The sequence below is a fragment of the Panulirus ornatus genome, chromosome 20, assembly GCF_036320965.1.
Source record: "Panulirus ornatus isolate Po-2019 chromosome 20, ASM3632096v1, whole genome shotgun sequence".
NCBI lineage: Eukaryota > Metazoa > Arthropoda > Malacostraca > Decapoda > Palinuridae > Panulirus > Panulirus ornatus.
Window position 1 is genome coordinate 6,444,613 of NC_092243.1, and position 27,290 is coordinate 6,471,902.

General features: G+C 43.2%; 1 protein-coding gene across 4 annotated transcripts in view; it reads right to left on the reverse strand.

The window, feature by feature from the left end:
- LOC139755885 (uncharacterized) overlaps window positions 1-27,290 on the reverse strand; it is a 131,967-nt gene that overhangs the window by 104,470 nt on the left and 207 nt on the right. For all 4 annotated transcript variants that reach the window (XM_071674591.1, XM_071674590.1, XM_071674589.1 and 1 more), the window contains exon 2: window positions 2,099-2,443. In XM_071674591.1, coding sequence (XP_071530692.1) covers window positions 2,099-2,443 — 345 coding nt within the window. The remainder of the gene's footprint in view (window positions 1-2,098; window positions 2,444-27,290) is intronic.

The following is a 27,290-nucleotide window of genomic DNA, read 5'->3' on the forward strand; positions in this document are numbered from 1 at the left end:
ACACACACACCAGTATGAGCCAGGTACCCCTTTAATGACCACCTAGGTTGGCTGCGGGCCGAATAACGCAGCCAGAGTTCGAACCCGCGACCTCGGCGGGTCTGTCCTGACTCATGGTATGAAATTCGAGCCACTAAATACCACGTCGTTAGTGTGTATGTAACTACCTATAACTGAGCTCCCTTACTTCAGGTACCGTCTCTGTAAGGCCCTTCTCTGGACCTTATCAGTTAAACCCTTACGTTTCTTGAGGTAACCAAACTTGCCTACTGTAATTTAGATCTAATGAAAACTGTGAATAGTTTATTGAACATTTCCTAATCCACATACTTAATTACAAGACTATTTCTCCCTCGTTCTTTCTTTAATCTGTCGCCTCTGGCGAACATCCAGTGAATGCTTAACTGCGTATGTGTAAGAGGAGGGGAGAGATGGGATCCAGGTACCTGTGACGCGTCGCATAACTGCATATCTAGAGGTGTGACAGGTGCACCACGTTGTCGTACATCGTGCTCATGCACTTAAAAAGTCTCCGATCACACCATGGATCTCGTGTAATCATCCATTTCAATCCCTTATGAACGACCGTCCGACCCTTGTGTAAGCTGGCCCGGTCATCCTACCCAAGTATAGAACCGTCACTCACAAGGGTCGCAACCCTGGTGCTCATGGCTCGCATCGTTGCTCTCAAGAGGTTAAATGCACCGTAACAACCCTCCTCCCCCTCTCCGTCTGGGAACATATCGACTGATGACTCTACCCTCGAGCAACGCCTGGTCACAGGTCATGAGACGAAGAACAGTCGCAGGCTCTCTGTCTCTTATGCCTGCACGGCAGCATACACACACCTCACATCATGCCTGAAGTCTGCATAAGATATGCCTCAGCGGACGCCAGCATAAGATAACGTACATGACACATGGGCCTCCAGAGGCACGCGCTGCCAGCGTGAGCACACGTGAGACACACTGTGTATACAGAGTATACAAGGAATGTGTATCCAACACTCTCCCCTCGGCACAAAGCTCGTGGAATCCAAACACACTCAAGTCCGGGTGAGCGGGTTGCATTTTCACTACTCTTGAGGCGAATGATCTCGCCACATCTTAGTCCAGTTGTCACATAGGCACGTGCGTGACAAATCTGATTCCAGAAGCTTAAAAGCACTTACAAAGCATACCGAGGGCTCAACACCTCCCTAGTTACGCCCGCGCCGCGCCGCTCCCGACAATGGACCAGCAGCATACCACACTACCACCACCATCGCTCAGATGGATGTCTTGAGTTCGTTTCGTATGGGGAAAAAAAGTCTGTGGGGGGGGGGAGGAAATGTGCTGGCGCATGAGAGAGAGAGAGAGAGAGAGAGAGAGAGAGAGAGAGAGAGAGAGAGAGAGAGAGAGAGAGAGAGAGAGAGAGAGAGAGAGAGGAGTATGATGGAAGGTGTGTCGAGGCATGAGGGAGGCATGGAGGTGGAGGATATGGAGGAAGGACTGTTGGCGCTGTAGAAGTTTGCACCATCTTTAGGACAGCGTTCCGTGAAGACCATGTGTGTGCCCGGTTGAAAATATGTATGTGTGCGTGTCATGGGGCGGATGTCTCACGTCTCACTCTTGTATATTGCCTTTAACCCGGCGCTGCTCCAATGGCTTAAAACCACTGGAGGAAACTGGTATGACTGTAAAATGATCAGGAAATATGACTTGGAAACTTCTCCAGGCTGAAGAACGTGGCATGTAATGCCCACGTAATGTCTCTCATAGATTTACGACTGCGCAAGCGTGTGGAGCTAATGAACGTACTTCAGCTGTTACTTAAGACATTTCCAGTGCTTTTCTCGTCTGTTAACAGTTTCGGCGCATATTACACTATCAAAGAATTAATTCCTGTCATTTTACTACAGCCATTTGGGGTGAATGAACATCTCTTGGTGTCCAATCGAAATCATTATCTGCAGTTTCTTGGTACCAGTGAAAAAAAAATAATCCACCGTCTGTTCCATCTATTGAGTCAATAACTAAAAAAAATAATGAATATGATCACGCCAGATTGTATAACGATGTGCAAGTCACGATGCAGACGTCTTGAGGTGGGTACTGACCTTAGGTGTGTCCTGCAGAGACGTAGACGACGACGACCGCGAACTCAGCGGGTCCTGACTCAGGCTGGAGCAGGACATAGATGAATTGAGGCTGACACTATCAGCCCGCCCCACCACCCGGCCCGTTCCCCCTCCAGACGACGAGCCTGTGGAGGAGGCGTGGCTGGAGGCCGAGGACATGCGTGTGGAGGAGGCGTGGCTGGAAGCTGAGGACATGCGTGTGGAGGGCGTGGAGGGGGATGAGAGTGTGGTGGAGTCGTCACTCGTGCAACCCTCACCCACGCGTCTCACCCCGCCCAGAGCCGAAGAGCTGCGGTACGGCGACACTTGCACGTACTTCAGCATCTGTGGAAGAAATAATATCTGTTACCCGACAGTTTCACGTAGTAAGGTTAAGTGTTTCCAGTGATGAAAAACATATGCTAAAGCAAGAGCCTATTTTGTTTATTTTCAATCTGAAGGAACTCATATCTACGTTGTATTTTCTCTCATGAAAACGACCAAACAAAATTAACTGGCTTTATAATCGGCCATGTCTCTTATTCACAACCCTGCCTGCGTGGCGATAGTCGTTACCATATGAGAAAAAGGTACCTTATCGATTCACCTGGAGTCAAAACTTCAGTACTGTATCGTACGAAAAAAAAAAATCCTTACCACTTTTTGTGCGAAAAATATGACTCCATGGACGAAAGACTTTGGCAAATACCCTTTGGTCTGGCCTAATACTCGTCGTCCTGCTTTCATAATATTGATATATATCGATTGTTTGCGACATTTCCTGTCATTTACCATATCACTTAGCATAATCAGTGTTATACTGATTTCATACTTCGATGGAAATATAGTGGGGATAACGCAATCATTAGCTAATCTGTCTCACATTCACATTACCAACTTGTCGAGACAACACGTAACATATCGATCACTTCGAAAATGATGGGACCCATTCGGGAGGACACTTCCCCCCAACAGTGTACAAGTTCAGTCACTCTAAAACACGAGGAAATATGACTATAACCAGCGTAACATAAAAGGCTCGTCACTATCCATCCTTACACCTCGAGTTTTGTTTTTATGGTGTGTGACTCAAGATTATTAGCGTCGCTATGTAGACCCTTAATTCACAACCTGACTGTTCAGCCTTCGTTTCACTTGCATTCTTGGTATCGTCGTATTCAAAATGACGCTAATTTATTATACTAAGTACAACGGTCTGCCGATGTTTATCTATATGTGATATCAGTATAATAACAAATGCATTTAATAACTTACTTTAAGTCAAGCAAGTTAACCTAAGCTAAACCAGATTACACTAAGCTACCTTAGGATGTTAACTTAGGGAATATATTATGTTTGAGTTCTCAGTAAACAACACCCATGCATAGAAACTATTCTCTGCCTTGAGGAATGTTTATCACACAACATTGCTCACGATCATTGGACCCCATATCTCCCCTCTAAGGCCTGGAATATTGGCAGGAAAACCTAAACTGATGAGATGCTGAAGCGCTCATTAATACGAGTCCACATTAGGAGTTACATAACCGAAACTGGATTCGGATGTAAAGATAAACAAACTATGAACACGAACGCGTACAAGAACGATGGACGTGGACTTCAAGGGAAGCACAGTAGTTCCTCCTATCTTCTGTAGATGACTGACTAGTTTTTGCCACAGGAGCGGCGAGTTTATTCTGCAATCCTATTCATCCTGTGAATGGCGCAAGCAAGGGATACAGGTTCAAGGACTGGATCTCAGCAATTGAGTTGCAGATCACGTAGTAACTGAATTGTTCACAAGGATTGGGTAGCACTGAATGAATCATACAACAAGGTGAAAAACAAATGGACTGCAAATTAATAAATGCGGCCTGTCAACCGCCCAGGGCCTGTCGTGTGTGTGTGTGTGTGTGTGTGTGTGTGTGTGTGTTGGGGAAAGACGCCTTCATGCCCCACGCCCCAGGGGGCATCTCACGCACACAAATCACCTGAGACAGTAGAACATTCCCGACTAAAAGCTCTTCTTTTGTTAAGGTCTAATGAACGCTTGTGGAGACCATAGACACGTCAAGGATTTGAGCCGCGCGATAATATATGGAAAAAAGTGCCTCGTCTGCGCATGTTTACTTGTTGCAAGGTATGATCAGGTAATTCTTTGCTAAGCTGAAAACTGGTGACATTCTAATGAGTAACATCAGCTTCAGTGAGTTGGCCTCGTACGCCAAGGCAATGCAAAGGTATACATAAAGCTTGCTAGCGGGCCAGACCCGCAGCCTACCAACCTCAGGTCACGCTCACAACAATGGCAGCTTCGCACTGAAAGCGTGCTGCGTGATGCCAACATTATTTATGAATATGGTTCCAGTGAAAGCTTGAGACGGCTGTAACAAGAGTTACTTTCCCTATATCTGTTCCATGCATGATACGCTGTTTTACAATGCTGGTTACCTAAACTGCACCATTATCAATAAAGCTGCCGTAAGTTCAGCTTGTGACTACAAAGAAAATATCATCGCATGTAAATAAAAATTTTTTTGTTTTACATTTAAGCCAACAACCAGATGTACAACTAAATCCCTACCTGGCACGTGCTCTGGTAATCTTAAATAATCGTCTAAGGTTTTAGTGCCGTCTTGGGACACCGCAAAAACTTCGGTGCTATTTGGAGTGAGGAAACACACAAGCACAACCCGATATCAGATCTACGTAGTTTCGACTCTGCCGCAGATATGTCTCCAGGAAGTTCGTGGCCCTCGTAGGCCGTGAAAATCCAAACAATAACAAATACCCAGAACAGGGAAGAAGAACAATGGGTTCTCGTTGTCCTTGCTAATAAACCGGTGAAACTTTCGCCTGTGTGGTCATCCAAGATAAATGAAGGGGCCAAAGTTAATTATACTTACCGTATCCGTGAGAGATGTAGTCACACCGAAATTATAATAACTGTCTGTACAACTTTTCCTGGGTTAAATATAAAGTCAGTGTGTTTAACTAAAAGAGCCACTGAACGTTTGCTGTCATTAATAAAGGTGTTGCAGTATGGCCTTCCTCTTTCAAAAAGAATTGTCATTTTGAGATCATTCTTTGTCGGTGGAGGATCAGTCATACAACGCTGACCCATGGTCACGTAATGGAAAGGACACCTCCTCCAATATCTGACACCAGCAATTCCAGTATTACAGTGCAACACGTTCTAACCGAATGACAAGGAATCTCAAAGTCTGATATCATTTATATAATAACAGTGGAAGAAATGAGTGTTCGAGAAATTTACGACAACAGTTCTATTCGCTGATGTAAACAGCTTGATGATTGTTTTTCAATGAAGCCAAAATTTATAATGGCATAAATGCAGTTCTAAGTTTTTAGATATTCTATGCCTAAAACAGTTGAATAACCAGGTTCCAGTGCTTTACAAATTTCCAAAATAGAAGATAAAAAATCAATGAACAACGCACACTTTGTGTGCAAGATATTTGCGGTGCTACGATATAAAACTGAAATGAGTACATGACAGGCAGAAGACTGGTGGTAGTAGGGTGAAAGAGTAATTAGCCGGAAGCCAGTGAGGAGTAGTTCCTCGTGCCAACGGCTTCCACTGCTCCTCCAGGGCACACAACAACCACGTATGCCGACGCCATCTTGCGTTACGGGGAGAAAGAATTACACTCGTATTACCCAGTCTCTTAACCTCGTATATGCACCATGTGTACACACATATCCCCATCCTAAAACAAGTAAGTACCCTTTCATCGACCAGTCCCGAGGAGACGATGAACTGCCTGGATGGCTTTGGGCAGACGGCCGAGCCCAGAATTCGAAATGGTCAGCGTCAGGAAAGCTTGCCTCCTCGTCATCATGCAGACTTCATTCTAATTTCTCTAATTGCAAATGTTTACAGTGAAATGTGAACACATTATCTCTCCTGTTGTGAGGTATGATTAAGTGTGAGTCTGCAGTGTGAAGCGAGCAAATCTGAGATGTGTAAAGTGTAATTTAAACATAAAAGCGTACAACGTTTCACTGCGAAAAGTATGTAAGGCAGGAGGGTGTCATGCGGTTTAAAGTGAGGATATTAAAACAAAATCGTCACCATCATCGTAGTCCTTAACACACATCCATCCTCTGACTTTTACTCCAGTGGCTTAAAGGTTAATTCCCACCTTCTACAGGCACCCATACCTGATCCCACCACCGTCAGGTTACAACACATCCTGCTATACTCAACTCGACTCCTCTCTTTCTATAACTTACGACATATAATGGCCAGCTACCACGTTTCCTCCGACCCAAGATACGACAATGGATTCTCCGTAATCTTTCGCCATTATCCACTTCTGGTTTGCCAACCTCCTTTCCCTTCAATCACTCGCGTTCATTCTTGTATCTCTGCATTCAGTTTCATGTACTTCAAATTCATTTGATTTTGTTCATCTCAGTTTGACAAATGTCTGGTAATTACCCAAGTAAAGATAAAAAATTGTATCCCTAAGACAACAAAAGATGAAATACTGCCAATGTATCTCTTGAAGGTCGCAGAAAGCTACTAAAAGGGGCTGATAATCCTTCCCTCCAGTCTTATCGCTAAGAGGGGCTGGAAATCCTTCCCTACCATCCTATCATCTTCATAAAGGAACACGACAGAAGGAATCAATGGAAGATTTTTCCTCCAGATGTCAAATAGCTGAGGATGGAGAACAATATCTAAGGATTGCACAGAAATCTGTACAGTAATTTCTGCTGATAACAATCGTTTCTTGTTCCGAGAGGTAGCGCCAAACTTCCACAGACATCAGCTCCGCTACCTATGGCGACACTGTTCATCCGCTAGAAGCTAAAGCCTAGTTCCCCGACACACTATGGCATTAAACTAAATATCCTTGCCTTCAATGGTTGGTTACAAAAATCAGGGAGACAGTAAGAGAACCTAGATACTCTTGATTGTATGAAATACGCTAAACCCTGAATCATATAATTTTGGGTACCAATAACCATCATACTGAGGTGTAGGAGGTGGACGTAGGGTTCCTAGCCGGGTGTTCTTGTAACACCCATCACCTGGCTCCTCCCAGACCTGGTTTTACCTTCTGCGGTTGTAGAGGGTTTGCCTCCATCCATACACGGATGGAATGATATTTATGTTTCCTCAGCAGACACCTTCATGTTAACAACAATGCGGCTCGATCTCACCTTTTTGATTACGCTCTCTCTCGATATTACACCAAAATTGTAGCTATCAAGAACAATTATAATCGTATATATCTATTTGTAAATAACTTGCTACAACTGGCCAGTTACATGGTCTCCCGCAACACCTCTTGCTTCCCCAGTCATCAGACCTAACCTTGTTATTCTTTATCCTGACAACTCGCCAACTATTACACCAAGCAAGTAGCCACATTTGGCTTCACCGACCGCTACGTCTGACCTCGCTGACCACCTCCATACGTGACTTCACTAACAACCGCACCAGACGTGAGTCTGGACCGGGAGCAAGGCTTCCTGAAGGTCGAGGGGTCGCGTAAAACATTCTATTGGGCGGGAGTGCTTTTCCGGTCACATCATGCCATGTTGTCTGGGGTGAAGTTGGACCAGCGGTTCGGGTGCCGTTACTTGGACATTAACCCTGAGCATTCCTGCACAAGTGAAAAGAAGTACTAATGCATGATAATGTGTCTGTTAACATCAGTGGGACTTTCAACGGCTCCAGACAAAAGCCTCTGCTTGCGCGGAGATATGATAGGACACTGTACAGTCGGTGTCTTATGACTCCGTGGTTCTCTACCCCTCTGTCTAGGCTCAGCCCGAGGCTCCTTAATGCCCTTCAGCTCAAACGTAATGTTCCCTGCGTGTTCACGTTTGCCCGACTCAGCAGATGCAGTTGCAGACAAGTTGTTATTATCATTTTAATATGATAAATCTGTTCTACCAAGTGTTTATTCAGTAAAATTGGGTTTAATTCTCTAGATCTTAATTTCCTTAAGCACGACTATACGACCCTTAACCACAACAGCGCGACCCTTTGGTCTGATGGCGTTACTTTTATCCTGACCTTAAAGGTAAGATCAAACAACATGCCATCATATCCAAGCCATAATTATTTACCTGTTGTGTTCAAACATCGTGCCATCACGCTCACACATCTTACTATCGTGCCTAAAGGGTTCAAATGTACACGTCCTCATACTATATTATACTATACTGTAAGTGACATCAGGTGTGAGGGCTTGATGACAAACGAAGCGCCACATTCCTGCACATATAATTCGTGGGTGTATAAACCCATCACGCTCGGAGATACTGAACAAGTGAGGTAGGCAGGTTACGATCAGGATGGTCCTGCCAACCCACAGTGTCCCGCTCACACTAACACCGCCAGTGCTGCTGAGCTCCTCTGTTTACACTCTGGCCCTCCACGAGACGTGTTTGTGTGCTCAGGGCTGAGCTACGGGGCGTGTTTGTTGTCCCTCTGTGCGGCAGACGGAAATGGGTCCCGTCACCACCTCCCTTATGACGTCACTCGTGTAAACACACGCTCGAAAATACCCGTGGGAGGAATGTGTTCCCACAGCAATAATAAAACAGCCATCTATACCAAGGTGATAACACCTTGATTCCCTCATTCATTGTCGAAGCTACATCGAGCGACACTTCAACCATGGCACCACAATCAAAGCATCAATAGCAAGGCACCACTAATGGCATAAACCTCCTTTTTTCTTACCATCACTATCAGGAAAACACTGGCTTATTTCATAAGGATAAGCGGTAGTCTGTACTGTAAGAAGGATAAACGCTGGTTGCTGGGGTCATATATTTTTTTGAGAAAATGTATAATGTATGATAGAAATTGTTTCCCATTATATCCCGAGAATCGAACCGTGGTGTCTATTTGGCAGCCATGAGGGATTTCCCCCGTGCAACGATGAGCTTAAAACAGCATCTCTTCCGTTGCCATTCGCTGATTCACGGATCTCGTGATGCGTTACGCATTCTTATGAGGTGAAAATGTCACTGCTCACGCTCTGGACAAGGAAGGAAAGCTATTTAATCGACTCCCAAAGCACACTTGTAAAGTGAGTGTGTACATCTCAACCAAGTAATATACACAGGATATCTGATGTAAACTATTTATCACTTTACCCCTAGAATCGAACCCCAGTCCATCAGTGTGGCAGCCAGGTAGTCTAACCCCAAGGCTACCAAAGTGTCCATCTTCTATCCATTACCTACAGCAATACTTAACACTTCACTCTACGTAGCGGGTCAGCCGGGGAAGCCCAACAGATGGTCAGCTGGGTGAACGCGAGTGGGCGGTGGTCAGCCGGGGAAGAAGGCTAGGCTGTGGTCTCCTAGTTTATTTTCCTCCTTTCCTTCACTGGTGACTTATGATGCATATATTGAAAGACAACAAATATAAGTACCAAGAATACGCAAAAGCTATAAGATGACGTGAGGTTGAAAATGTTAAAATGTATTTAGAAAATAAAAATCTTTTATATAAAAGATGATATAAGAATGGAAGTGGCAAAAAAGTATGCAAAGAAGAGTAAGGATGATACTTCTACAGAAATACATTCCTACATGACTTTTGATAGTCAAAGAAAATTGGGTGAATCCTGTGTTTTATTGATAATCTCCATCCCAGGGACAATAACCATAAGATGGCAGGTCAGGACACCTTTCGAAAACTTGATGTTTCGCTGGATGACAGACCCAGAGAAGTTTAAAGTATGTATACGCAGTCAATTTTCTTTTGACTTTTTAAGAGTCATCTTAGTTTTTTCTATTCTAATTCGCATGCAGGTACTACCTTTTGGCATTTCCCATCCCTACATCACTTTGAATCTTTGAATTATGATTATGATTATCATCATTATTATAATCATAACTTGTAACTCAAGACCCACTGCCACAATGACGTAACCACACCAGTGCACCACAAGAAGACCTACTGCCACACTAACAAACCACACCACTACACCACAAACCTACCACAGTTATGCAACCACACCAGTACACCACAAGACCCGCGACAATAAAACTTTACCTCCACGCGAACACAAGACCTACTGCCAGTGTCGCAACCACATCAGTACACCACAAGACCTACCACATAAACGCAACCACACCAATACACAAGAAGACTTACTGCCAAACTGATGCAGCAACACCAGTACACAAGAAGACGTATTCCCACACTGACTCAACCACCCTAGTACACCACCAGAAGACTTGCTACCACAATGACTCAACCATCTGCGAAAAAAAAGTACTACCACATTGACATACCATGAGAGAAGACCAAAAGCATCACATAAGCCCACTCGCTACAGATACTAGACCATACCAAGTGAAAAATCCGCTAAACATGCAAAAAACATAGCGAAACTTCATCAATATGGTAATCCGTCAAACGGGCCCCATCCCCCATGTATCAACTTCTACAGTAATCATAACCAAGACATAACCCCAGTGTGCGTGAGGCGATTCCTTCCATCGCTATGAAAAAAAAAGAAAAAAAAACTTCATATAACGCTACTCAACGCCTGACATGACAGCCACAGTTCCTCCTGAAGGACCCCGATGCGATGGGGTCCTCCTCCTGCTCCCGACCTCGGTCCCTGATCCTGACGGCCTCACAAAGACTTGTTCCATCGCCTTCGCATCGACCAATGAAAGCATCGCTCGTAAAAACAGACGGCTGAAAACCTTTTGATATCGCCGAGGAGCAGCAGCACCCAAGGGGAAGATATTGACCCTTATGGACTGCCGACTTGAGGATCAAAGCTCTCAAACAATGGCCGATTTTCCCCTCCAGGCTTCATAAACAAAAAGTAACGCTGTGGATTATACGTTGGCGCAGGTGGTAAGTGTTGGCGCTAACCACCCGAACACCAAAGCGGAGAATTATTAACCGAACTTAATTTGCCGTTATCAGTGCTTTCCAGTCGAATATCGACCACTTCGCCATGTTGGGGTCGATATAAACACATGAGTTATGAGCGAAGTTGGGCCAAACGTCAGCGGCCACATAAGCTGAGGGCAAGCGTCACTCAGAGGAGCACCAACTGCTGCTGGCAAGTCACTCACCCGGCACACACCGCAGCCACACGTCCACATGACGCGACACACTCAATGAACCGAGTGCACACTGCGGTACTCATATTGAACACGTTGGTATGACTGACACTTGAGCATGACGGTACGACCCTTGTATTCGATGGCCTGACCCTTGACTTAAGACCATAAGACGAAGCCATCATACTCAAGGGTCGTAGCGTCGTGCTCCACGGTCATACAACTGTGCTGTAAGAGAGAGATATCTCGCTTGCGCTCCACGGAACAGTCTTTGTACTTCCAGTCGTTCCCACCAGTTCTGCTTCCTTCAGTCGTTCCCACATGTTATGTTTCATTCAGTTGTTCCCACCAGTTCTGATTCTTTAAGTGAGCAGGATCTGTAAATAATCCTGGTACATTTTCTGATTTAAAAAATTCGCCCGCCCTGTAATGACGTGTGTGTGTGTGTGTGTGTGTGTGTGTGTGTGTGTGTGTGTGTAATGACATTTATACTGTACGGGGAGAGTTTTACACTCGTGTGTGTGTGCGTGTGTAATTACCAATTTGTACAACACGGAGGAGTTCTACATTCGTGAAGCCCCATCTCTTGAACTTTATTATGCAACGTTTTAAACGTATATACAGTCAACGTTCACAACTTCAACACTCAGCTTATTTCGTTCATCCGCAGCTCCAAGTTTCCTTCTTAATTTCATATTATGGTCTTTGGTTGCTCCATTCTTGCATCTTTCGAAGAAATGTTCACTGTTAATACATTCAAACTGACTGACAAACCACGAGACTGTGATCAATTCACAAATGACTCTTGTCTCTTCCATGGCGAATAAATTCATGGCCACTAACTGTGACTCAGCTCTTTGTTGCTCTCCTCTATACCCTCTCAAGTAGTTCTTTATGACCAGAAGTAAATTCTTTTTGACCTAAGATATGTGAAGTAACGTTATCCTTACAGCTGCATCAGCAGCAATAAAAGTATTAGCTGTAGCATTGAGGGAACTAGTGGCAGTGATGGTTGAACCACCATCAACAAATGTGAGGGAACTGGTAACAGTCGTTGCGAGGGGACTAGCAGCAGCCAGCAGCAACAGCAGTGAGGGACGGGGGCTGGGTGCGAGTCTACGGCTCCAGGCTAGTCAGCGCGGCCGCTGCTCACTCCTAAGGGCTGTAAGGCAGACGATGAGCAAGCTACAAGCCGTCACAACATTACAATCTGGCGACACAAGCAAGTGAGGGCCTGGTTTACCAAATTCTTGTTGTTGCACATCTCAACAATTGAGCATGAGTACAACTCGACTGGCCTAGTACACCTTTGAGGAATCTGTCAAAATCTTCTCTAAATTCACCCAAGGCTTTCTCACGGTGCTCCTTACGTTTGCAGTCAGCAAGTTACACACAGACGATGGTCCCTGCCATCTGCGGTATTTCTGACAATAGTTGCTCCTGCATCCGTACTCATGAGCGTCTGGACACTGTACATTTCTTCTCTGGGTGCAGTGATGGAGGTATGCCTCTACCACTGTGGCAAAGTGTGGGTACACTGGTGAGGGTGTGTAGTTTAGAAGTAGTGGTGTGAGTACAGCCTAAGCGGCGTTGTAATGCAAAGGGTGCAGTCGCGTATATGCAGTTGTGCAGGTGTATGAGGTGGGTATATAAACAGTCTTGAAAAAGACAGGTGTAGGCGGGAGGCAGTAAAGTGGGTGTACTAGCAAGCTTACAGCTGTGATGGTCTCGTGTAGTGAGAGAGGTGTACTAGTGAAGTGGTTAGAGCACTGGCCTGATGGGGTGCTGGGGTGAAGAGGTGAATTATGGAGTGTAGGGGGTGAAGTGGTGAGAGTAATGGGGTGTACTGAAGGTGTGGGGCGTGCGTGAGGAGGGAGAGAGTGAGGGCTGGCGATGGTTGGTGAGATAACACGTGAGTGGACCGACCCCGCGGCCCGCCAACCACATTCCTTACCTCTCACAAACACGCACGCGCATACACACACACAAACACACACATACATGCACACGTAGCTTGTGTGGGTGACTGTACATAGTTGGGACACACACACACACACACACACACACACACACTTACGAAAGCAATGACATTATCGAGAGACCTTAACGAAGAGGAATTTAGTTAGAAAGGACGTTAAGTAATTCTTTAGCTTCGGGATAATGGATTTATCAAGTAATGAATTAAATGATGGCATGCGGAATGTTTATAACATTCAGAATTTAAGCTGATGAATTAAACTAATTTCTTTTAATCTGAAAATTTCGTGTCTCTCTCTCTCTCTCTCTCTCTCTCTCTCTCTCTCTCTATATATATATATATATATATATATATATATATATATATATATATATATATATATATATACGCACAGATTATATCGATAAAGTATGGATGAAGGGTACATGGCCAAGGCAGGTGGTGAGCCAGGTACAGAGCGTACAATGGGTACAATACATCGATGGCGGAGAAAGTTCAACAGACAGGGCACCACGACTGTACTGTACGGGAAGGTAATTATACACACAAGTGTAAGGGGCCACAGGTGTATACACTTGCCTGGCTAAACTGTTCAAACATATTAATCACATCTTACGTTGGTGAGGGGAAGACGTGTTCTAAGTAATCATACACACGAGTTGTATGTACTCCTTCCTGGCTAAAATGTTTACAAAGATAATTAACATCCTACGTTAATCTGAAGAGGACGTGTTACGTCCCTTTAACCCAGTCTGTGCTTAAGCTCCCTTGATGCAGTGGTAGACGCCAGAGCCTTCACTGCGGCGTACCTACGACATGCAGATGAACTGGTACGGTAGCCATTAAGATACTGTTACGCCCACTTTTCCTGCAACCCTATGAACACGACGGTGCGATCCTTGAGCACGATGGTACGCTCTTTGAGCACGACCTCCATAACACTGAATAAACAAGTCATCGTCTATAACCGAGTTCAGTTTAACAACTGTGATGCAAATTGAATGTAAAGACGACAAACCAAGTTTTACTGTCCTCCAGACATGAGGTTCCGAAGATTTTCTAACTGTTGATCCTTGTGACTTGAAAAGAAATGAAGGTAAGGTAACAGGAAACTCAACGTTATCCTTCAATTTCACGCTTTTTTTTAAATGAAATACTGGAACCCTGGAACCTAAAGGCCACTTTTTATTCCTGGTATCACAGAACTCGGATGTACCCACGTAAGATCCTTCTGTCCTGCTCCCGTGCCGTCGACGTTGGAGTGGAGCAACATTTACGTAACATTAACATTAGGAAGATACTGGACAATACAATGCATCAATTTCTTGTCTGAAATGTGTTGGAAATCAAAATGGATATCCACATGGATTGCTACTTTTAGCCTTACCAAGCACATTTGAATGTCGACTTCGTTCTTGCGACTAGACAATATGTAAAATTCGGCGAAATACAAATGCAAGCCACTCTGTTGCCTCCGTTTTATGTCGAGAACCTCATTAAGGGGTTCTCTAAATTTCGTCAGAAACCCCGTACATGACTTACTAAATGAGTCAGAGAGCCTACTTAACGGGTTCGCTACAAAATCCCTGTCAGGAATGCGGTGTCACGTAGGTCTGCCCGCTTAACGTAAGGGGTCGAGAGTGGTCTTGAGGGTGTTTAGCATACATTTAGAATGTGGCTCTAATAATCCGACATCGCAGGTGCCGATGCCATTCTGAACATGTATATCTAACGTACCATCATGTCAGAGGTAATTCATAATGTGCACGATGACTAGACTAGTTGTGACGACCACCCGTAGCGACCATCTGATGCTTTAGTGTTGACCCAAGAACTGCTGAGGCCGCACATATGAAGTGTAGTGTTGGGGGAACAACTATCCATCCGCTTACATCCTCATACATTTAGAAAAGTAGGTAGCGCTTCTGCTCATCTCTAGCGGTAAAAGCTATACTCTGGTACTAATGCACCATCAGCCGACTCCAATGTCTCATACTCGTAATACCACAGCTGATCCCACCTCATGGCGGACAAGTAGTGCCTAATATCATTAAACAGTAAAAGAAAAGTAACCTAGGCCTTTGAGGGTCCTTGCGCCCAGCACTTAACATCCTAATTCATATCATCTATCAGACATCTGAAGCTCGAGAGCAAAATAAGACAGCTACAGAGGGAGGTGGACTCTCCCAGGTCCCCACCTGCGTCCTGCGTTAGAATGTTGCGGCGGTGCCCCCTGGGGAGCCACATGCCCCGGGGGCCACAAATAACCTCACCTCCGTCAGGTTTAATTATCCATGGGGCCCGAGGGTTGACCTGTGGACCTGCCGCCCCGCTGGCCGTCGTAACGGTGGCCCCGCCTGGGTCCCCGACCTTACCACAACCTCTCGACGAACGTCCACCATTACCCACCAAATCTTTTCCATCTCCACCATGCACGACATCTCACCCACAAGCGACTTCTCTACATATATGACAGTACTACCAGCCAACCCCACACGACAGTGTGTCTACCTTCTACAACTGTGATCAAAAACAGTACAACCAATGAAGTCTGATCCAAGTAGCAACACAGAACCTGTGACATCACGAACTAACAGATTTTTTCCATTTCGTCTATTTGTTACTCTAGTCAAGCAGACAAAATACAGTCACCTTAATGAAATTCTTTTAATAAGCGTAAACACACACCTGCATCCTAATCATTCTATACAACGCATTAAATCAACAGGTCCGTAACTAACACTATAATGAACTTAACTATTCCTAACAAGCTCTAACAACGGCAGTCTTGAATACGAACACAATGTAGGTAATACCGGGACTGTAAAAAAAAAAAAAAAAGAAAAAAAGCCGATAAGGTGAGCGAATAGCGTAGCACTTAATGGCGATTGCCACGTACGCAGACTAAAATGAAAAACTCGCCCTCTTCAACGTTCCCGTCTCGCAACATCAAGTCACATCAGGTTTCTGTACACAAAACAAAATTCACTTGTATCACACATTACAGCATCTCGCTGAACAGGCTCTGTGCGCAATCGAGGAATTCATAATGGTATCTTACTTGGAGAAACCCAAGGGAAATTACAGTGCAAGCAAATACATCTGCAAAGTTTACTTACCAATCAAATGTATAAATGTATCTGTACTCCAAACAACCTGACAATGTTGAGCAGCGATCACAGTTACCAAAAAACACACTTTTGAAACATGTGGGAAAACATTTTCACGAGGAAAATCAAAATATGGTCAGGCTATTCCTTAAGTCTAATCAGACGCTCGCTATTTTCATCTATCGAACATTTGTCATACTTTATCAAGTCCTTACGACTTAGCTTGATCTAAACATCATTCTTTTCCAGTTTTTTAAGGCTAAGCTAAGGATTTTACTATCGTGGATCCGACAATTTGTTCAAGAACATATCGTATTCCGCGAGGCGATGGCGAAGGAAGTCATGCCTCAGCCGGCTACTTGGACCCGACTAGTAATGACAATCGTCGCATTTCACAAACAAGAACCAAACTATAAAATTCTGAAGGTATGTCAGAGTTACGAAAAGGAACACAAACCTTTGTTGCAGTACAATAATCAAGCACCCCACCCTCCCAGCTGCAGCCTGCACCCGCCCGAAAGTTGTAATTCGCCCAACATTTTACTCCCCTCTAGCGTCTGCCTCATCAGTCGCACAAAATCCACCACTCTGATAGGGAAGCATAAAAAACTCATCCTTCTATCAAAGAATAATATCATAGTTCTACGGAACAGAATAAACAAGACCCCACCACTCATAATTTTCTGTCAATGTAGTGTACCTTACGTACGCCCCTGCAATACGCTCTTCACACATTAATACACAAGCGCTTTTGTCCTTTAAATAGAATGAATCAGTAAATCTTAATATGATGTCATGATTCGTTTCTCCTACTAGCAAACGATATATGGGTTATTTCCTTCAAGCTGAGGTATTATAGCTACGTATGTGACCGAAAATAAAGAAAATTCTTGGCTCCAAATTCAGACTAACAAAAACTTTTAGACAACAATACTGATTCTTAATCACGTTTTCGGAAGCCCTGCGGTGATTCAGGTCGAGGAGTAGAAAGCGAACCTCAATAAAATGTAAACAATAGGGCTGTGCTATTACGCAAACATAATTCATTTGGGGAGCAGATTACCTTCCCTTCCCCGGCGGGAGTGTTGAGGCCGCGGGTGCCTTCAATCACCTTTCCACCGGACGCCTGATAGAGACTTACAGTCTCTCTGACGCCGGCCTCCCACTCAATCTTCTCCTCTCGTTCCTCACCTGGTTCTCTTTGTTTTCTTCAATTTCATCCAGTCCCCTGACAAAGACTGCCTCCCATCTGAAATCTCAAGGGTATACTTCTTTACTTTCCTATCTCGTACGCATACACACATACAACTTTCTTATGAGCATATTAGCATACAACATATAGTTTCTTTCCCATAAGTCTCCAAGACATTGTGATCATATCCAAGCGTCGTATCGTTGACCTTTCAAGGGATCAGCATTAACGTGCACTCTGACCGTTGAGTGGAAAGGGTCAGCATTAATGTGCACTCTGAGTCACAACAGACTAAATTACGTTTGGTGATGCGTGGGAGTGACCTGCTATGCTGAGACATGACCGGACTAACCCCTCGACGGCCAGTGAATGCCGACGTACACAAGGGCGTTCGCTGTTCCCGGCTTTTACTACCGACAGATGATGCGACAGTTCCATTGAAGCAGGATGCAATACGGTCATGCGAGCAGAATTTACATCCGGATTTGGAAATATATCACTTCAATAAAGGCGTTACCACAGACAGATATACTGAATATATATGAAGTCTGTTGGGGATGAGAGAGCTTGGGAAGTGAGTCAGTTGTTGTTCGCTGATGATACAGCGCTGGTGGCTGATTCATGTGAGAAACTGCAGAAGCTGGTGACTGAGTTTGGTAAAGTGTGTGGAAGAAGAAAGTTAAGAGTAAATGTGAATAAGAGCAAGGTTATTAGGTACAGTAGGGTTGAGGGTCAAGTCAATTGGGAGGTGAGTTTGAATGGAGAAAAACTGGAGGAAGTGAAGTGTTTTAGATATCTGGGAGTGGATCTGTCAGCGGATGGAACCATGGAAGCGGAAGTGGATCATAGGGTGGGGGAGGGGGCGAAAATTCTGGGGGCCTTGAAGAATGTGTGGAAGTCGAGAACAGTATCTCGGAAAGCAAAAATGGGTATGTTTGAAGGAATAGTGGTTCCAACAATGTTGTATGGTTGCGAGGCGTGGGCTATGGATAGAGTTGTGCGCAGGAGGATGGATGTGCTGGAAATGAGATGTTTGAGGACAATGTGTGGTGTGAGGTGGTTTGATCGAGTAAGTAACGTAAGGGTAAGAGAGATGTGTGGAAATAAAAAGAGCGTGGTTGAGAGAGCAGAAGAGGGTGTTTTGAAGTGGTTTGGGCACATGGAGAGGATGAGTGAGGAAAGATTGACCAAGAGGATATATGAGTCGGAGGTGGAGGGAACGAGGAGAAGAGGGAGACCAAATTGGAGGTGGAAAGATGGAGTGAAAAAGATTTTGTGTGATCGGGGCCTGAACATGCAGGAGGGTGAAAGGAGGGCAAGGAATAGAGTGAATTGGAGCGATGTGGTATACAGGGGTTGACGTGCTGTCAGTGGAGTGAATCAAGGCATGTGAAGCGTCTGGGGTAAACCATGGAAAGCTGTGTAGGTATGTATATTTGCGTGTGTGGACGTGTGTATGTACATGTGTATGGGGGGGGGGGGGGTTGGGCCATTTCTTTCGTCTGTTTCCTTGCGCTACCTCGCAAACGCGGGAGACAGCGACAAAGTATAAAAAAAAAAAAAAAAAAAAAAAAAAAAATATATATATATATATATATATATATATATATATATATATATATATATATATATATATATATATATATATATATACTAAGAATCGTCTATCCGTCTTATAAAACATTATTTTGACCATTAAATACATATATCGCAGATGAAGCTAAGTACTCTAAAACTTCATTCATATGTGAGCAAAATATATCAGGGTTCCCATAAGGACTGAAGAAAGTCTGATTCCTCTGTGATCTGTATCAAGTTTCCCAGATAATCGACAGGAAAACCGTGTGGCCTCGAACCCAACTTGATTCAACCGCACCTTCACCAACAAATACCTTGAACTTTAAATCACATTCAGAAAAGAATACGACTCGAATTTCCTCTATTATCCTGTTTGACTTGTAATACATGGAATCAGTAAGGGGTTAAATCTCTTCAAATGACCACATTCAAGACAACATTCACATACAAAGCTGAATATGGTTATCTAATGGATATCTATCGTAGAAATAATGCAGACAGATACAAATGAGGACTGGTATACAATAAGCATCAATTAAATAGGTGTACATATGGATATTGTTGTATCACTACACCGATCAGCGGTTATCAACATCTTACTGTTTAAACATTTTTTGTTAAATTCCTGAATTTCCTCCAATCTTTTTTATTAAAATTCCCTGATTTCATCCAGGAATTTTTCTTTTTCGCTCGCTGTCCTGTAGGGAACCCTGGTACTGTGAATAACAAATTCTATATCCGGGCGTATACACAATATGGCCAATTATGGGTGGCTCCCCACGACTGCAGCCAATGATTCACTCCGTGTGGAGTGATCGCCCATACATCCCACTCTTCATGAACCGCTGCTGCACCACATACGACATTCCACTTGGAGTCACTCTGCACGTAGCCAGCCCTAAGGGCGGCTTTCCAGTTCACCAAAGTGACAAGAAAACGTAATGAGCTGCGTCACTAGCTACCCCGCCCCTCGGGGGGAAAAAATTAATTACTTTCTTGTGGTGGTGACAATGTCTTGCAATGGTGGCCGAACTCCGCCAGTCGAGAATGACCCGAACTGTTTTACATGATTAAAACAAGTAACCAGACTGCACAGTACTCCAGTGTATGTTCTCAAACTCTACGGAAACGTCGTGTGTCGGACGTGTATTTTCTGAATTTCTACACCGGTATTCTTTGTACAGTAAGTGTGCAGATCACAGCGTAGTACCGCGCCTACTAGGTATAGCACGACCTGAGCATGTCCTTGGTACGGCTCACTTTCCGAGTTGCACCATTGCTAAAACTCTCTCCCCAGTACAAACATACGTCAAGAGCTAAGCCTATATAGGCTTGGTCAAAAGAACCCCTTCCACTCCCGTAACAGTGCATTTACCACTAAAGTTACACATTACACTCGTGCCCTAATTTTCACAGCATTCCACGGAGGTATTGTACATTACTCCTGTGGCCTCCAATGTATCTAAGTACCGTATATCAAATAATAAAAGAAGAGGAAGATAATTCAGGCAACACAGACCACAAGAATAATGAGAGAGAGAGAGAGAGAGAGAGAGAGAGAGAGAGAGAGAGAGAGAGAGAGAGAGAGAGAGAGAGCTGAGGTACGTATGGGGTGGGGGTGTTGGCGAGCCAGCACGGCTGCCCCACCCGCTGGGAGAAAGTCTCACGCATTTTTCCCCCCACATCACTTTTATCTGTCCTTTGTGTGGACTTCCTGCCTCTCTCCCAGCACGTCTGCCACTGCTCTCACCACTTCCCTTTCCAGTCACCCCGCCCCTCATCCTAAACACCGCTTTCCGATCCCATCCCATTCCTGTTACTCACACTGGCCCCAAACCTTCCACTCCACGGTCCACCAACCTCCCACCCTATCCAGTCTCATCATCGTTTATTCCCCTTTGATACCCTACATGTATGGCTGGCGAACATTCCTACTAGTTAAAGTGGCTGACAACCCACATCACTTGTCCTGCTTAACCGGACTTTGATTCACCTGAGGGACAACTGCCTCTATTTCTTGGGTTGTCGAGTATAGCAGGTGCACCAAACACGCCAGCCCCAAGTACACCTGTCCTTCCAACAGTTTTATTTCTAAAATATTTTTTGTCTGAATAAATAAAGACAATGCATTTTTACAATTTTATGGATGTAAATCAAATGACTAGGGGTAGGTGGAGGCAATTATATATCGCCAAACAAAATGGGTGTAATACCTCGACATTGGAGTTTAACAACAGGTGCAGCATACATGTCTGCCCCACTCACACCTCACCCCCATCCAACACCTGTCAAGCCTAAATCACTCCTCATCCTCTCTACAAGTCCTCTTCACACCCTGGTTCAAATCCTTCTCTTCCTCCTTCCCATAAATCCCCTCACTCTACCCCCAAGCCTTTCCTCAACAACCAAATCTAAACAACTCAAAACACGTAGATTTCATCCTATCAGCAGTCCAATCAGTGGCCTATGTGATCATATTCTAAGTCTCTTATTCTCAGGTATAGTTCCAGTGGTTGTATGTATACCCAGCGAGCAAGTCACTCAAAGAACCCGACCTCCGCCACAGTACACCATCATGACAACACGCACCAGCCAACGTAAACACGCTGCCTAAGTTCCTTCATAACCCACTAAATACAAGAATATATATATATATATATATATATATATATATATATATATATATATATATATATATATATATATAATCCTGACCGCCTTAACAAAACAGGGTCAGGAAAAAATAATTGGGCTAATCCAAAAAAAGTAAAAGTCCACGCTGAGCTCCTATTCCTACATCTAGAGATATGATACCGAAGAATAGGATTTCCAACTCTCCGCTTTCGGCCATATATGTATCCTTTTACGACACACCGGTGGGTAGAATTAGTTCCCCTTGGCAACAAACCATGAAAACATCCCCGTTTTATGGCAACAAAAGAATATGGCTGATTTTCACAATTCCAATTTTAGCAGGACACGTAACAAAAATTTTAGGCCAACATATCCTCAGTACAGCAACTTTCGCACTAACTATAAGAATAGATAAGTAAGTCACTGTTATGTAGCCGTGAATGGAACAATTGAGGACATCTGTCACAGATTTATGAATGATCCCGTAGAAAAACAATTAGCGTGGCTCCCCTGCGTACGTCGTGTCCTTGAACACGACGGTATGACCCTTGGCCTTAACCTGACCTTTAAGGACTACGCTACATATGAACCCATGAGTCATACTGTCGTGCCCAAGAAGTAAATATGAATGATCAAGGTCAGAACAACTGTGAGTGCCCAAGAACTGCCGTAAGGTAGTTAGACAACAAGCAATTCGGTAATCTGATGTTCCTTTACATAACTAAAGAAAAGGGAATTAAACCAATGACCTTGGAAACAATACAGCTTAACATATGACAATATTCAAAGCTCCCATACGGCAAAAGGAACTTCTTGTCTTCAAAACGTAAGAAACTGTTTAGAGGAAATACACGGTCCTGAGAAAATCCAGCAACTCTGCTCTACTGGGCATATAAGACACACTACATACTAAAGAACAATAACAATTTAATAACCGACTTACAACCAATACTCTTACCCCAGAGTAAAAAGAAAAAAAATACATAACTATGTCAGTCACAAGTATGAAAAAGGACACCAGTGAAACAACAAACAAGCACTGTGAAAGACCCATAGGAGTGTAATAGTGCACGCCGCGGATCCGAAACAGACTATCTGGGTGACTGCTTCAGCGTTCACCAAAGCTTTAGCGAAATTCAGATGCAACCTGTACCTTGCAGGCATTAATACATCGAACAGAGATAACGAAGTACTTCGCTGTGATTATACAAAACCATTTTTAAGCAAGGGTGTTTTGATTTGCTACTTCAGCTTTGAGCAAACGCTTCTAAATTTTCTTATAAAAAGGCACACAGAATTGGATGACACTAAAAGACCTTCTAAGATTATATTTCAATGATCAGATTTTATACTGTGATAACACGCAAATAAAAAAAGTCTGAATACCGACGGACTCCAACCAGACATAAATGTTAATGACATGCTTAATGTGTAGCCATGATATCAGTAAGCGCAAACTAATCCTGTTAAGACTCATATCGCATGTTCCCTTACCGCAACTTGTAGAATACATAAATCCAGTTTCCTTCTCATACTGTACATGACCCCGAGCTCTCAAACAAAGATCAACGAATGGTATTTCTGTGCTTCTATAGTTGAGCAATGAAAGAGAAGGCAAGAGTGGTGCTAATTACCACTGGGTTACACAGGTGATATCTGTTCTCGGGAAATCAACGTTAACGCTCGTGCTCTTGTGTCTCTATCGAATCTAATACTCACATTGGCAGATAAATGCCTCAAATCCGATGCCAGGACAATTGGGTGTGGTGATAAATGACCTGCCAGCATAAAAACACAGCAGTAGGTGTAGTGAAGATGGCCTTTGACCTGACCCCTGAAATTATCTAACATAGGTCCCCGGCCGGCCCAATAAATTCGTTCATAAAATGATAATAATCATGATACGTCAACCTTTAGTTGTAGTTAACACTCAATGTACTGTTGTCGCTTCACTTCGTTCATTTCATCGGCTATTCTAGTCCAGAAGACTGTCGGTAAAATAAACCTCAGAAAATATCGCCGAGAGCATTTCCTCTCTATATAAAAAAGTCGAACCTGGGAAATCTTTTTTGCTGGATTCGGCAGGTGTGTGCAAGGTACGGGGCCATTGTTATACTGACGGCCTGTCCTCAGGAAGAATGAGAACAGTAAATCGCTGTTTCAACTGTCACTGAAAATCAAAATAAGAGACGAACAAAGAGAATGAGTAAGGAAGCGGCATTATCCGCGGGTGGGGAAGGCGGTATTGTTGGATAAGCAAGGGAGGGGGGGGGGGGGGGCAAAGATCAGTAACGCGGCCAAACTACATTAACTTTCAAAATTACCGGACACGTTTGTCGATGCTGGAAACATTCCGTCACGGTAACTAGTGCCATTGGATGAGAATTTTGTTGTAATTGCCGGCCCTGATAAAATACCTTGGGCGTGGGTTATATCCGCCGGTATGAAATACATCCGGAACAGTCACCAGCCGGGAACAAGCGCACCTCCACAAAGCAAAATATTACGCCAATTACCCACAATTAACATTACATAGGGGTGAACCAGTAAAGCAGAGCCCCCGCCCCTTCCCCAAGGTCAGTGAGTAAACTGATGACGGTCGCGGTGGCTCGTGAGAAGGAGTATGTGTATGGAGGAGTGAGAATTATAATGGGTGAAATACAGTTTCATCTAAAACAATCGGGAACTTTATTATGTCAGCCCAATAACGGTAAAAAGTCCTTATCATTGCAAGGCTTTCAATGAAATACAAAAAGTGACTAAAGGGAAAAAGGAATGAATTTTTGATGAAAAATAGTACTAAATAGAGAAGGTCAAAGCGAACATGTTAGAAAAAAAAGAGAAAGAAGAGTTTCGATTTTTAGCAGAGAAAGAGACTTCACAATGGCCCATCCCATGAGTCGCCATTGCAACAATAATACAGTTTTATTCTAATGGCTGCCTCTCATTAAACAAGTTTAACTATCAAGGCATTTACTACACTGACAAAACATATGCTATCGTAATCTAAATCACCTAATTACGAGTTCAAAGACCTCTGGCCATAGATAAGTGAGATTGTAGGCCATACAAATGTCTTAAGCTTTAATAAGCTTATCGCCAACCAAACGGAAAATCTTTAACACTTTCAGGAGTTAAAAGTGATTATATGACCACATATATTTTCACAACCTAAGACAAACACCAAAAACTGCACGGAAAAGTTCAGGATTTTTTTTTTCCTGAAACCCTTTTTGAAATTGAAATGTAACACAATGAAATGCTTTTATACTTGAAAGATCATGAGAAACATCTCATGATGCTTCCCCAGACCGACAGATACCCAATAACTGAAAAACTAATTATAAAAAATCTTTCAAAGATAAAATAATTTAAATGCATAATTACAGGCCTTTATGACCCCAATACAACATTTCAACCCCAGATCCTTATTGAGCATGAAAAATAGCCCTTACACTGAGGTTTTCGAGGAAATCTATTAACCTTCGAAAATATAGAAAAATTTAGGCAAGTTCAAGATAAATTTTTGCCCGAAAACTTTTATTTTCAATTGAAAGATACACACGTGACTCATCGAGCTCTCTGGACCTGACCTCATGTAGTAGTTACAACAACTTTTCGAGTTCAGCGTCACAAGTACAATAACCACGACCTCTACTGGAAACCTTAACCAACCTTCCATAGCCCTACAGGCAGAGCTGGAAACCGTGAAGGTAGTACGATCCACATAACACAGAGAAACGTGTAATGGAAGAGGTTGGAGAAAAGTTAGCACAGGAAAGGTTCCAAAATTAGAAAAAAAAATGTGTAATACGAAGCAAATGCATTTTCTGCTCTAAAAGACAATCCTAAAATTTGGCTGTGTTACGGTGAACACGCACCAAAAGCTCAGCACTACCTCTTTTAACCAGGTGGTACAACAATGATCTCACAGAAGTGATAGGTTCGAATCCAAGAGAAAAACCCATGGCAAGCTCAGAAACTCCCAAGAGTTCCAAGTTTTATCTGTGTACGTTTAATATAGATTCGTCTAACCATCAAATGATTTTATAAGAAAGGCAGGTCACCAAATGACATTTTTCTTTGTACTCTGATATTCCTAACATCATGCATCAAACTAAAGCAAAGTATAAAATACTATCTAAAATGACATTAATTCGTCAAAATGTAATGTGCCAAATCAATTAAGTAAAGTCTACAATAGAGGAACAAGTATAAAACCCAGACTAGGACACAAGCCGTATAAGGGAGCGTCAGACTTAACATCTTACAAAAGCAACAGCTCCACAGTGACCAGAATTCCTGAAGTGCTGAAAAAAGGGTACAAATCGATACAGATGCTCCGTGCAGAGCACATAAGGAACATATACTTAGAAACAACGGGCTAAAGCTTACGGAAATAAAGGTTTCAAACCGATGGTAAGATATCTCTTGAAAAATTGTCATTGAAAACTGGTGTAAGACGCCTGCTCATGTCAAGACTCATGCATGAGGAAACTACACGATTGTTTCCATTCTTTAGGTTACTATTGACGACATAAGACAAATTACCCTGGCAAATAACCTCCATCCAGACGGACAAGTTACCTCCTTCCATACCAATAGTTACGAGAGCTAAGCAATACTACCTAAATTCGACTCCAGTTTTCCATAAGCTAATATCAGCAGAAATTCGAATGGGGAAATAAATGTAAGGAACATCTCATTCTGCCTGACCACTAGATCACACTTAAGCCTAATTCATTCAACTAGCAGTGCCGTTCTAACCGTGTATAACCTGATTAAAGGTCAACATAACGCAAAATTTGAGTGTACGGGCGAAAGAAATCGATGTAATCATTCATTTCTAGCTTTTAGTAAATAATGGCGACTCTAAATGCGTAATGCTAGCTTCTTCAAACTCAGGAACAAGACATGTATATAATACGATCCACCAATGACATGACTGACCATGAAGATCACAGCAGCTGCAGGAGCACATCTTTTTTAAGTTTACGATAGAAAAAAAAAAAAGAATGGTGGGAAGTGCACGTTCTAACGTGGTCGTGGAAACGCTAACCTTCATAACCTTACTTTCCAGTTTAACCAGGAAACCATAAAAAATCTTTTCATTAAATTTGTGAAACCTATAATCAAAGCAGTTTTACCTAAAGAAAACCGTGGGTAATTCTTTACGTTAGGGGCGTGGATATCAATTAACATGGAAAACGACAAAAAGCATTTCAGTAAACAGCAGATTTATTCCACTTTCAGAGATAATTTTATTTTTTGGGGGGGGGATTAGGGGTGGGGGTGGGGGGTATTCAACCTAGCCTATTTGTTAACAGTGATACCTAAAAGTAGGTAACCTACTTACTATATAACGTACCCAATGACATGATATGTCATTCTCAAAAATTGTCGCGCCCCTCAAAAACTACAAAAATTTGCTCACCGATATACATGCATTTAAAAGGCATGGGAAATGAATACAAAATGATACCTTCACCAACACCTGGAAACCGAAAGTATATAAAAAAAATCACAAGATGGAAAATATACTGTTCAGCTCATTAGAGATTAACCTATAAACAATTTTCCAAACAATGTCATGCAGTACTTTGTAAAATTAATTCA